The sequence below is a fragment of the Streptopelia decaocto genome (assembly GCF_964273445.1).
Source record: "Streptopelia decaocto genome assembly, chromosome: 1".
NCBI lineage: Eukaryota > Metazoa > Chordata > Aves > Columbiformes > Columbidae > Streptopelia > Streptopelia decaocto.
The window spans coordinates 150,670,499-150,684,142 of NC_138663.1; the positions used below are offsets into that span (position 1 = coordinate 150,670,499).

Here is a 13,644-nt window from a genome sequence, read left to right on the forward strand (position 1 = left end):
AATTTAAAGTTCATTTATTTTTGTTTCTGGGAAACTTTTCTTTCCCATAGTTTGGTCATGTAGCCTTACACACTTGCCCCTTAGTTTGTACATCTCAAAATGCCTCTGGCAAATTATATTGCCGTTCCTTTGATAAATGCTGACTTAACTATAGTCTGTCTTGTAGTCCATTTTTCAAATAAAAGGTATTGTTCAATAGTATTTGGTGATAGAATTACTTACTCTTTGAAGTTTTATTAAATTAGGTAATCAGTCAACACCATATTGTTTTGGTCATTTTTATCTTTCTGTAATTTTAATTTGGTCTTGTTGAGATTTCTTTTAGTGTCCTTTTGGTCCTTTCAAGTTTAAAATAGATTTCAGAGAACTGAGCAGTTTTTGCCCAGAGCGGATGTGTTGAAATTTCTGTTTCTTAAATTGTAGTTGCCTTGTGTTACATCCACATGCTACTACACAAGTAAATGAGAACTACCAAAAGAGTATTGAATGTTGGTTAGCAGGGACCTCAACAGGCTGTCTAGGTCAGCATGGGAAGCGATTGACTGGATTTTGCAGAATTTCTGAAATCATAATCTGCTCTTAAGAGGAGGTAGAGAACCCTCTAGAGATCAGAAACCTTTTTACTCCAAAACTTTCCCTTAATGTCTAACTCTAAGACCTGTCTGTCTCTCAAGCAACAAGCCTCACAGAAAGGGTTGTCAGGCATTGGAACAGGCTGCCCAGGGAAGTAGTTGAGTCGCCGTCCCTGAAGGTCTTGAAAAGATTTAGGTTCTTAGAGTCATGGTTTAGCGGTGGGCTTGACAGTGTCTGGTTAATGGTTGAAGTTGATGATGTTGAAGGTCTTCTCCAACCAAAACAATTATATGATTCAAACATCCTTTGTTCATGTTAATTCCATTCATATGCTGCCTGCACTGGAAACACAGATTATTCTCTTTGCAGCTATCTTCCAGGTAATCAGAACTAATAGCTCCACCTTGAGATTTCATTTCTTTTGACTATTTTTCAGCCTTCTAAAGTCTTGTTTTCTAGACCACTCTTGGCTGCTCTTCTCTGGATTTTCACTAGTAGTCCAAGTAAATGTTGACTGTAATATGGAATGAAATTACCCTGATCTAGCCTAATGATTTTTCTGATTCTGTAGTATTTTGACCAAATTTTTCTAAATTGTATGTAATCCAGCTGTATCCATTTATTGAATTAGTCTTTCTATAATAGTTTCTAAAGATATTTTAGTCTAATTTCTATAGCAAACAAGTTGCAATGATCTAGAAAGCAAAGCTGTGCTTTTTTCTTTGTTTTCTTTGCATGAGCTGGAGTGAGTTGTTTTCCACTTGGTATGAGTTTCAACAGAATCAAATCTATTGATCTTCCAAATTCTTATTTTGTTGGCTGCTCTGTTTCTGGATTTTTAAGTAATGGGCTTGTCTAAATTACTGAAACAAAGAAACAAAAATTCAATTTTCTGACTTGTTACATCTGTCTGGAAGGGCGGAAAAAACTTAGCAAAGATTTGTTGTCATCTTCCGCTTCACAATCTAGTTTTGTCATTTCTAGCCCTCTTGTCTCCACTTTTTTGTACTTACTTAAAAAGTTACCGTATTTCTAAGCACAGACATACTGTATGTTTGTGTAAATGCATGCAATACAGCACTCTTTCAATTAAACCTCTGTATCTCTACATGTTCTACCAGATTTTGTTTATAATCTCCTTGATTCATTAGAATACTCAAAATCCAGTGCTCTTCTCTCCTGCATGGAAAGGTCTTGGTTCAAATAACAAAGCAAGTCGCAGCACTTATGATGTCACACACTTTGAAATGAGAAACAAACCAGGAAAGAAGTATAAGCAAAGCATAACTAAGTATATCATCTTTATCTATATTTTTCTATATATGTATATATTTTATTATTAGGAAGAACGGTGATGTTGTTGTTGTTACCTTAGAAACCAGAATGCCATGAACAATTGCCAAGTCATGTTAAGTTTGTTTTGAGTATTTGATCTTTTGCTCAAGTTAAAGCAATAGATTGCAGAATAAACTGCAGAAGATATTAAAATTCAAGGCTTAAATTAGTCTGAAGTTTATGTAAAGATCAGGTACTTCGGACTGTTTTAGAATAAAGCATTTTGAGAAGTTTAAATAGGATTTTTTTTTTAAGGCACATAGTATATTGATTTTATTTAAAAGTGTATTGTCTCCCAAATTTTGCTTAGAAGCCAGCTATATGTGCGAGAAGTTAAGTTAGTTATAAAACTAAGATTGATAACTAATTTCTTAATAGAAATTTGCTAAGTGTATGTTTTCTCTCATCACCAACAGATAGATAGTCAGTAAGGGCAGCAGCTGCAGCAAGCTGGCTTGATGAATGAGTGTAATTCAGTTTCTTTGTATTGTACAGCTTGAGAAATGCCAGTGGCCTGACAGCAGCAGACCTTGCACATACCCAGGGCTTCCAAGAATGTGCCCAGTTTCTCTTGAACCTCCAGAACTGTCACCTGAATCGTTTCTATAGCAATGGCACCTTAAATGGGGTTAATCAAAATGCAGGTCCCAATCCGTTCAGTGGTGGGACAAGTCGAAAGAGATCCTTTGAAGACATGGAGTCTGCTGGAGTAAAGAAGGCTAGAACGGAAGGTGAGACCCCAGAGGTAAAAGGGATGGGACGATGCTGTTGTTGAGAAAGGAAAATAAACATTTTAAAGCCTTTCAGAGTGGATGTTGAGTATTATTGAAAAACTCATGGACATATCTAAATTACATATTTAATGCAAGAAGCAGATAAATACAATTATTCCATGCCACAAGATCTCAATTCTCCCTGTTGTCATCTTGGTGTGTTCAGAAATTCTATTTACAGAGAGTGCTGAAGTTACATGATGCCAAGAACAGTATGTGGAAGACTAGGAGCTGAAATTAGCTTCTACTTCTTCCTCAATTTTTTCTCCTTCAGGAGAGCCAAATGTTGCATTAATTCACAAAGATGCCTGGATGTTCTGGTGATGGTCGTAATTCCACTTCAGGAGTCATTCAGAATTCAAAACCTGTGTACTAGTTGAGATGGATGAGAAAAAAATAAATGCAAAAAGATTTCTCAAATCAAGATGGATTATGTCTGTCGCATTTTAAGTTAACATACCGTAAGTTTCCAGGATCATGTTCCAAGGGCAACTGATAAATTCAGGAGGATGTAAGACTACAGTGCACCTTAAGGATTCCTATTCAACCTTGTGCATTGAGGATACTGCTGCTTCCTCTACCAGCAGTGATGCAATAGTACAACCTCAAAAGATATTTTTGATGGCTATCTGACAAAATCTTTTTTACATCTTATAAACACCCTTAATAACATGAGAGAGAATATCCTCTGCTTCTTTTCTCTTCGTCAGCCCATTAAATTCTTACTAAAAAGAATGCAGCATTCTGCACTCAAACAGTGTTCCTTTTGCCTGTGTTTAGCATCAGGAAAAGGACTTCGTAGGTCTTCCTTGAAGACACTTTCTTCAGTTAAACTTTATGTTGTTCTAACATACGTGACTTGCAGTGAGACAAAGAAGATGAGCTCATAGAGTGCTTAATTCCAGATAACAAGAAGGGAACTGAGAGTAAAGCAGCATTTCCAAATACGGCATGGACAACATCAATTAGATCAATATTGACACTCCATAGTATTTGCTTTAGTACTTGCTATCCAGCCACCATTTCAACTATACCAGGATCAGAGACCTTAACAGAGGACTTCATAGCTGATCATAAACAGAATGTGTTACTTCACATAATTGGACTAAACTATAATTTCATGACTGAGAAGAGTGCCTACACAATTAAATACAAGACTGCTTCTTGGAAATAAAGTGCTTAAGTAGCTACACGAAAAGAGAAATGTTAGGCAGTACACAGATGCCCTTAAGAGCTACAGAAAGATGTCATCAGCGCATTCGTGTTCTGTTGCTGGGAGGTGCTGTTTGAAGTCAAAGATAGCTATTTTTTGTTTTGATGAGCTATTCCTTCTGGATGTTCATAACCAGTAATCTCTTTTAGTTTCAGATATGACTCCAATCTAGTCAATAGGTAGCAGTTCCCACAGTCTCTGGGGGTGGCACTGGCCAACCTAATTTTATTCTATATGTCATGATGAAATAGTATTTACATTACCTTTCAGCATAAACAGTTGGTCCAGTGCATGTTAGATTGAACAAACAAAACAACAATGCATTTAAGCAAATGAGATCTCCTAAGCAATTGCAGAGATGTTAGAGAAGCAATCAGAGTAGTTAATTTTTGAAGTTTTAACCAGTATGACTTTTTATGACCATTGCGAACAAAGGCAAAAGCTTTGCTGTGTTTGCCTGAAGGTTTTGATACTAATTAAGAGATGCATCCCAGCTGTGGAAACTGAAGTTTCTAATCTGAGGTATCTGCCCTCAAAGACACAGGCATCAATAATACCTGTCGTCTCAATGTAAAAGGTTTGTTGGAGTGGGAATGAATCACTGGTTTTGAGGTGCTTTGTAAATAACAGAGCTGAGTAGTGAGAAGTCATTGGTACGTATTTGTGCTTAACGAGCCTTTTTACAAAACAGGCACAATTTTGTGGTCATTTTACCCTTACCAAAAACACACTGGCCTGTTGTGTTTTAAAGTCTGCTTGCAGAGGAGATTCCAGATGTTCAGGGAGAGTGCAGGCAACCTGTATTTGCAGGGAAGAGTCCGATTTTGATGGCTATACCACAGGTTAGAACAATCGCTGCTTGAAAAAGCCTGCTTGTGGTGAGCAGGCACAGTAGATGCCCCGACAAGAACTTGTAAGCAGCAGAGTTGGAAGAAGATAAAGACTTAAGCTGCACTTCACCCTTTGTCCTGGAATAGCTAGATTGGGTAGTGGGTGGGGGTTACTTGCGGGTAATTTGGTTTGTATGCACACACGTATCTGCAGCACTGATACACGATATACTGTGATACAAGTTAATTACTCTCTTTAAATGTCATACAAGAATGAGTTCCAAAGGCTGCAGCTGAACTTAAATACCTTGCCGCTTTCAGAATGTATACCAAATATTTTTTATATTTTTGCTTAGAAACATTAGCTGAATTTTATGTCCATTCTTCTGAAGTCAATTCCAGAAATTTCACCCTGTTTCATGGGGTGGTTGGTGTTGCACACCAGGCCAACCAATCACAGGGGTGTGTTAGTCGCAGTCCTGGTCCTTGCCCCTCTGGCCTGGAGGAGAGAAGGCTCTGGGAAAACCTTATTGCGGCCTTTCAGAGCTTTAAAGGGGCCTGTGAGAAGGATGGGGACAGATTTTTTTAGCAGGGCCTGTTGCAACAGGACAAGGGGTAATGGTTTTAAACTAAAAGAGGGGAGATTCAGGTTAGACATGAGGAAGAAATTTTTTACAGTGAGGGTGGTGAAACACTGGCCCAGGGTGCCCAGAGAGGTGCTAGATGCCCCATCCCTGGAGACATTCCAGGCCAGGCTGGACGGGGCTCTGAGCAACCTGATCTAGTTGCAGATGTCCCTGCTCATTGCAGGGGGTTGGACTAGATGACTTTTGAAGGTCCCTTCCAACCCAAACTATTCTATGGTTCATGGCCCTTGGCACATTGGATTTTGCACTGTGCTGTACATGCTACACTCTATTGCTGCACACAACTGGTGACTGACTGTATCAGCATCATGCTGCTTTTAGGTGTTCTTTGAGAGTTAGGGATGGAAGGCATTACCGGGTGTACCCTGGAACTGGCTAACATGAAAGAGCACTTCCGTGGTCCTTTAGATATCTAGGAAAAATACCTTTCCTGGTTTAGGTTAATTTGAAGCCCGCTGATCCACAGACCCTGGTCTCCTCTAAGCTGTTACTTAAGGTTCTTTAAAAATGAGGAGTTCATGAAAATTTGTGTTGTGCACAAGGTAATGAGAGCTGACTTGCAGTGTACTGAAGTAGCCCTTTACAACATAAGGTTAAGAGTGTTTACAGTGTATATAGGAAGGTGTGTTGATGTCAGAGTGAGAGCAGCACAGAGTCTCCTGAGATGGTACAGGAGCAGTGCCTTGTGTGGGAGGTGTAAGAGGCGATGAGGTCAAGCCCATCTTGCTTATTAAAGCATTTCCCACAGTATTCTGGCCACTTGTCGGCTTTTCTTGGCAGGAGATCTGTTTGTTCAGCCTTTGAAGGGGTCCCTAGAGCAGTCTGGTGTAAATGGGAGGTGGGTTACAGGGAACTGGGACTTGGTAGTGAAAGAGGGAGCAGTCTAGACTGACAGTAGGCACTCAAGATGCTTTTTCTCTACCAGTCACACTAGCTGTATGAGTAACTTCAATTGCTCTTTATTAAGTCTATTTGTAGATCAAGACTAATAATTGTTTGATTTGTATGTACAAGGTCTGATACGTACACTGGTAACTCCATTTTGAGGGATTAATATGGATGGGCAAGTACTTGGCATGTACTTATTCTGCATTTGGAATCTCAAACATGTCAGAAGCTTTCAGACGAGAAAAATTTACATTTCTTTGCAAAAAGCTTTTGTTTCATCTGTTTGCTGGGTGAGATTTCAGGTGTGCACCAGTGACTAAATGTGACTTTTTTTATCAGCCTACAGCTTTGATGGCTTAATACCAATGATGAACGGAGGAGTTGAGGACGATGCTGACAATATGCACGTTGATAGAGAGTTTGCTGTTGTATCAGGTGGGAGTGGACAGTTTCCTGTTAACTACAACAACATTCAAACGGTTGAAGACACCAAACAACAGGAGAATACTTCTGTTGGACCAAAAGAAATTGAAATATACACTGTTTCTGCAATGCAAACTCCTTGTCGTTGCAAGAATCAATATGCATTTTATTTTTAAGTATAGAACTTAGTCCTTTATTTTTGCACACTGTTGTCTAGAGTTCTGAAAACTATTGTATTGCTGTAACACCCATTATATTGGGAGTTTAGTAACTATCTAAAATTAGCTGTTCCATGCGATATATTGTAATGGAGAAAGAGAAGGTTTATTAGTAGTTTATTATTATTTCAGATAAACAAAAATCCACAATGGCTGTTTCACTTTTAACGTGAGGCTTGTGTTACCTTGTGCCTTGCTTTTAGTTGCTATAATTTCAGACTAAGGAAATCCAGGAATAATTTAAGTTATTCACTTCATTTCCATTAAATCTATTTAATTGCTAATAAAAAGACTTGATGGGGAAACATAACGTACTGCTTATATAGCTTTGAAAATAACGTTACAACTGAACTATATTTAAAACAGTTGAATACTATAAAGGATAGTCTAGACATATACCATGTGCTCAGAAGTTGTTCTGACACTGATATAAGTGCAGGATCCTGCTACAGGTTTTTTTAATGTAAATAAAAGACTGAACATCACAGGTCTTAAACTAGCATTTGGAACTATCGTACCTTGGAAAACAGTTTTTGTGTTTTGTACTGGTATTCATGAAACAGTCAAAGTGTTACTAGGATTAGTGAATATTAATGCTCTTAAGTTTTTTAAGGGCTGCTTAATCAAGGTGCTTTTAGTAAGCCCAGGATGTGTATAGAGTTTCGACTAAAACTGTCTTGGGTCAGCTTTTTCCATGCACTTTGTAGCTAAAGGGATGGAGTTACTATGATAGTGCATTATGATATTCAGTACTTGATTTCTGACTTTAATTTGTTGTGTGATAAATGTGTTTATGCTTTGTGCCACAGATCAGATTCACCAAAGGGAATGATAATCAATAGATATTTTAATATACTAGGAATAAATATATATATATACATATATATAGTCAGTACTTTAAGAGTAGACTATGATATATTCCAGTGATAATTACTAAGTGTTCTTATTTATGGAAAAATGATTGTCTTTCATAAATATACTCTATTACTATAGGTGCTAATTTTTAGCAAATAATAAGATTCTATAATTATCACTAGAACTATTCGTTATCTACTTCTGCATATTACCTAACAGTAGTGCCATTTTTATTAAATTTTATTTGGCAAAGCCAATAAGGATTTCTTTTTAAACAGTTAAAATTTTGCACTTTTCAGTTAATAAACACTGTATGAAATTCTTTCTGTGCGTTTTCATCACTGAAATATTAGCTCTGACGTCTTGATGGGTTTGTTTGGGGTTTTTTTCAGCTTTCAGTAAGAATTCATGGTTAGTGAGCTCAGCTGATGTGGTTATTTTAACTCATATAGGGACTGAACGGGAAACTCCTGTTAGTACATCCAATGAGATACAAATCAAACACGTTTCTTGGCATTAGGTATTGCTGTGTGTGAAGAATCAGCATCGTCATCCATATTTCATATAATACCCATGCGAAGGACTAATAGAGACCCAAAACTGCAGATCCTTCCTTGTCAAACAGTGGTACTCATTACGTGTCACTTAAACAGGAACTCAGCGTTTTATGAATGTGGGAAGCTACCGATAGACTTACTGGCTGGAATTGGAAATACACAGTAAATGTAATCCTCTTCTGCACATGGGTTTATGCATTCATGTATACATAAACATATGTGCATGTACCTAACGATAATAACAGAATGCAAAAGCTTTAAATGTCACCGGATAGGTCTGTAGTTTCTACATTTGCCTTGCTCATCTTTACCAATATAGATGTAAATTTTAGAAGTCCTTTACCAGTAGGTGTTTTTAAGGCAGAAAATATCACCCATTTTTGTGCTAGTACTTTAAGTACCACTGCAAAAGCATACATTTCAGACATATTGAAGAAATCTGTTTATGGAAATAAAAACTGTTGTACTAATTACTGAATTCAGAGGAGGAAATGCTTTAAACAGTTGTCGGTGGTTTTTGCATGCACATTTTTAGAATTTTGTTTCCTGCTACTGGTCTTTTTTAGTCTTCTGCGCACTCTGCTCTTGCTATTGTAAGGCATTTTGCATGTGGATTGTACAGATGTTACCACAAACTTTCCATTAAATACAAACCTGTCCGGTACATTATCTAGAAAGCTGCTGGATAAATTGAAGTACTTTCTGAATAAAGGAACTTGGAAACATTTTATAGTAGCACCCCAACGTAACATTTCTTTATTTGACCTATTCCGATGGATACTGTACTGTGAGAGTTACCACTAAAAATAAAAAAAAGCCACAGATAAATTACAGCTGAAAAAACAAAACACCTTCGACCTCTCACAGGTACTCAGATATTCAATTCTTGTATGTACATAATCTTTTATCCCAAGAGGGAATTGCAGTAAAGGTGGAAAGATGCCTTTTATTCCACCTTCCTTACAGAATACTGCCCAGAATGTTGTCTACTACACTTACTTCGTACTGTTGAATGAAAAAAAAAAATTGAGAAATTCACACTGTCTTTGCAAAGATTAATACAGGCATATTTACACATTGAATGTAGATAGATAGTTGCAATTTCAAGATAAGAATCCATGCTACAAGCTTACTGGTCAGCTCTTATTACTTTGAACTAGCTATATTGTTATAAAGGAAGGACAGATTTATTTTCAAAGCTGTGTACAGAAACATTTTTTTTTTAATAAGTGGAGTATAGTGGAGACATTTTGCTGTATTTCGATTTATTCTTAATTGTTGGTGACAGGTGTATTTCTTAATGCAGATATGAATAGCAGTAGCCCCATATTGAATGCCCTGACTAATGGATGTGCCATCAATGGGCATTTGGATTTCACCGCCGCGCAGCAGCTCAGCAGCAGGATGGACGCCCGGCGCGAGGAGTGTTTAACGTTAACGCCTAACGGGATAATCCCCGGCATAACTTCTCCCAGCAGGCACCGAATTCACGCCAGTAATGGCACCGAAGAACCAGAAAAAGCCATGAATAATTCCACCGACATGTGTGGGTCTCTCCACCTGAACGGCAGCCCGAGCAGCTGCGTTTCTAACCGGCCCTCGTGGGTGGAAGACCCTGGAGATACTTTGCACTATGGACACTACCACGGGTTTGGGGACACCGCCGAGAGCATCCCCGAGCTTAGTAGCGTTGTTGAGCATTCCAACTCTGTCAAGGTGGAACAGAGGTACGACAACACTGTCCTAGGCACAATGTATTTGTATCACGGTTCCTAGGTGAATGACCTTTGTGTCAAGCGCGTACCGAAATTGCTACCAAATGAAACGGGGGTGGAGGGGATGGAATCCCCGCAATAGCATTAAATTTGAAGATTGCAACTTACGGCTATTTTTACACTTTGTTTATATGAAAAAGTAAACCTTTAATTTGACAGCCTTATGCAATAGTTGTAGTTTGTTGCATGTATGGGGCTTATTTAGTGATAAAGTAGGTGCTGTTATGATGGAATGTTGATTTTTTTTCCTGTTTTTTATTATGGAATGTTCTGGTTTTGTATTTTTTTATTTCTAAGCTTGTGAACACTATCCCTTTTTAGAGCTGTTTTCCCTTTTATTAATACAATGTTTAACTGAATTTTGTGAAGAAAATGTTACGTATGTGCATCACTTAGAAGTGAAGATGTTTCCTTTCCATATCTTCTGCTGAAGCTATGGTAGCAATATCAATGCCAGCTATCACTATGCAAGGTTGAAAGTGGCAATCTTCTGGAGCTTCTCTGACTCTATAGTTTGTACCGTTTGTTTGCTACAATTAGATGTTCATCTTTACAGTTTTTGAACAAGCTGTTTTAAAAAAACGCAGAGACAAAACTGGACGGAGTTACCGTTTTCACTTTCTGTGGCGTGGAAGTGCTTTTTCCTTGTCGTTGGGCTCTTTGCATTGTAGGGTGGGAAACTGGGCTGCCTTTGTTCGGTCGCGGTGGGGTGTTGCCTCAGGTTGGCTCTGAGTTTGTGACGGTTTTCTTTGGCTTCTCTCCTTTCTATGTACGCTTGATATTTTACCATAGCTCACGGACCGGAGGCATGTTGGCACCGTTCTGCTTTGTACGCAGTTAAAAATTGCTGTTACTTGTTAAGAGAATTTGCCAAGTCAAAATATTTGAGTTTGACTGTCTTGGATATACATTTATTGTCCTGTTATTTTTTTTTCAACATATGCTTCGAAAATGTAACGTTGTGTAGCCTTTGGGCTATGCTCACGGGAAATACATTGTATTTAAAGCTTAATACACAAGTCAAAAATTCATATAAGTGCACTATATGAGCACTAATAATATAAGTTGCTGCTTTGTGTTACAATAAGTGAAGAGTGGGGAAGAATATGGTAAATGAGATAAGCCCTCTGAATTGTGTTGATTTTTTTGTTCTTGTTTTGTTTAAAAAGGGACCTTTCCAAATTGGATTTAAAAAAATAATAAAGAAACGTATTACATTGTATCTAAATATTTTGTTCAGACGTTATTATTTTATTGGCAATTTGAGCGAGTCTTCAATAGTTTTTAAATCACATTTCTCAATAGTCTTTCTCAGTGCAGCTGTGGAGTTCCTTGCTTTTGTCAGTATATGGAAGCAAATCCAAACAGCTTGATAAGTTGCTCTCGATTGAGTTACAGAAACACATCCTGGATATTCTGTGTATGAAGGTTATATTGGCCTTGAACTCCTAAAACGGGTTAAAATACCGGCCATCTGATTTTCATGGAAATTATAGTCTCCTTTGAACATTTTTAGGCAGAATTCTACAGATGACAGAGAAGTCAGTGTTTTAAACAGATGTTATGCTCTGCGTTGCTCACTATCCACACACAGGATACTCGCGGTGTATCCGAATTGAGTAGCACTGGTAGGAAAATTGACCAACCTTTTGCAAATGGTTGACCAGACCAGCAAAACTCCCCAGTGCCTTCTGGAGATGAACAAGACCGTCAAGGAAACCCAAATCTCACCCAAAACAAGCTGTTCCTGGCCCACATCTGACCAGTTGCTTGTGCTCAAACAGCTGCACCCGGGCCCTGTCCTTGGGCAATTTAATTTGCTGATGTAGCGCCCAGAGGCACGTGTGCTATTTTAACATGAGATATTAACTTAAATTTGTTGCAGCGTTTGGTTTGGGGTTCTTCTAGTATTTTCCAAGCTTTCTGTGTGTGCATTCTTGTGCTGCTTCAAATAAATCAAAGCAACTCTTAACTTTCAATAAGCACTGCCATCTTATGTATATGGCTATAAACTGATTCCTAAAGGATTTTCCTTGGGTAACAACTGAGTTTGCATGTGTCTGTGCTGATGGTAAAATTCTAGGTACATCATTTTAGCACAGCAATATTCATACTGTATTCATAAGGCCAGGGTTGGTTTTTTTTAAGTGTGCATTTGGTTTTTATTCACACGAGTTTTACATCTTTTCAGCTAAAAATATCTTGAAAGACACCGTGTTTCAAGTTCAAAGAGAGAACTTACAGCTTTATTTTAAAAAGCACTTCTATGTGCGTGTGTTCAGCCGCATGCTAACAGAGGGACAGATGCCAAGGTCTGTGTCAGTTGTCACGTCCCATGGAAGCTAGATATTAAATTCTAATTAAATGTAGAAGACCAGTGAAGGCCATATGATGTAGACACACTGCGTGGGTTTGCGGGGTTGTTTCCTTTACAACTAATGTTGCACAAGATAGAAGCGTGTGATGGAGGGTACCTCAGCCTAGAGCGTAATTTTTAAAGCATTATATACCAATTTTATAAGAATTCTGAGACTGCCTTTTTATAGGTGTTTTTTGAGACAACATGTATACTTACCCCATAAATCTTAGATAGAACGTGAAATAGGGAGCCAAAGAATCACAGCATGGTTGAGGTTGGTGGATGCACACCCACACGTATGGTACCCATACCACCCTCACGGGAAAAAGCTTTCTTAAGTTTCATTGGATTTTCCTGTTTTTCAGTTTGTCTTCTAATTTCAGATACATGCAAGCAATAAAATGATAAAAAGTAATGAACCAAACATCCAACTGCACTTCTGGTGGGGAAAGTGCTGAGTTAGGTGAAGAACTTACATTGTGAAACGTGGAATGAGTTCTACCAGTTGTCTTTACATGTGTAACCACTGATGACACAGAGACATTGTTTTAAAATACCTTACGATGAAAATAACTGAGGACTTGCCTGGTTTCACTGTGTTACACCAGCTGACGTAGTTTAAGAAGCTTCATAAGGCTCATAAATCCTCTTCAGTCCGGCATTAATGAAGTTTCAGCTCCTGCTGATCACCAGCAGTGCTGAGCCATTTTAATTACGCTGTGCTCTGCAATTCCTGAAAAGATTGCTGCTTTTTTTGAGTTAAATTCTCACAAGTGTTATGTTTAGCAAGGGCAATAGTATTGTAGGACTGTTAGTTCTCAGGCCTTTTGTCCAAATCTAGAATTTTCATGGCTTTTATCAACCAAACGTTACTTTAGGTGATGTTCTGTCTTCCTGTCATCTTGGTTCTGGGAATGGTTCTCCAAAACTGCAGCTTACATCTGCCTGGACTTACTCAACAGCACCACCATGAATTTCATAGGGAATACACTAAACAGTTGCTCTCATCATCCTCCTGGTTGTGTCTTTGGTCGAGACTCAATTTTCACACGTTTTTGTGTGAAATTTCAGTTGATTTTCTGGCTTATGTAGATAGTTTTGCCCTATTTCCCCCCAAATCTAATTTCCTGTTTTGTTTTTCAAAACCATCTGCAAATTTTGGCAGAAATATGAGTAAGTACAAATTCAGGCAGTATTT

At 38.1% G+C, this 13,644-nt stretch overlaps 1 protein-coding gene across 2 annotated transcripts in view; it reads left to right on the forward strand.

The window, feature by feature from the left end:
* ANKRD10 (ankyrin repeat domain 10) overlaps nt 1-11,315 on the forward strand; it is a 38,642-nt gene extending 27,327 nt beyond the window's left edge. Inside the window, exons 4-6 of one of the 2 annotated variants that reach the window (XM_082043572.1) lie at nt 2,404-2,639; nt 6,599-6,694; nt 9,601-11,315. In XM_082043572.1, coding sequence (XP_081899698.1) covers nt 2,404-2,639; nt 6,599-6,694; nt 9,601-10,088 — 820 coding nt within the window. In that variant the 3' untranslated portion in view covers nt 10,089-11,315. The remainder of the gene's footprint in view (nt 1-2,403; nt 2,640-6,598; nt 6,695-9,600) is intronic. The other variant, XM_082043573.1, reaches the window with a different exon arrangement.
* The last annotated feature ends 2,329 nt before the right edge of the window (nt 11,316-13,644 follow it).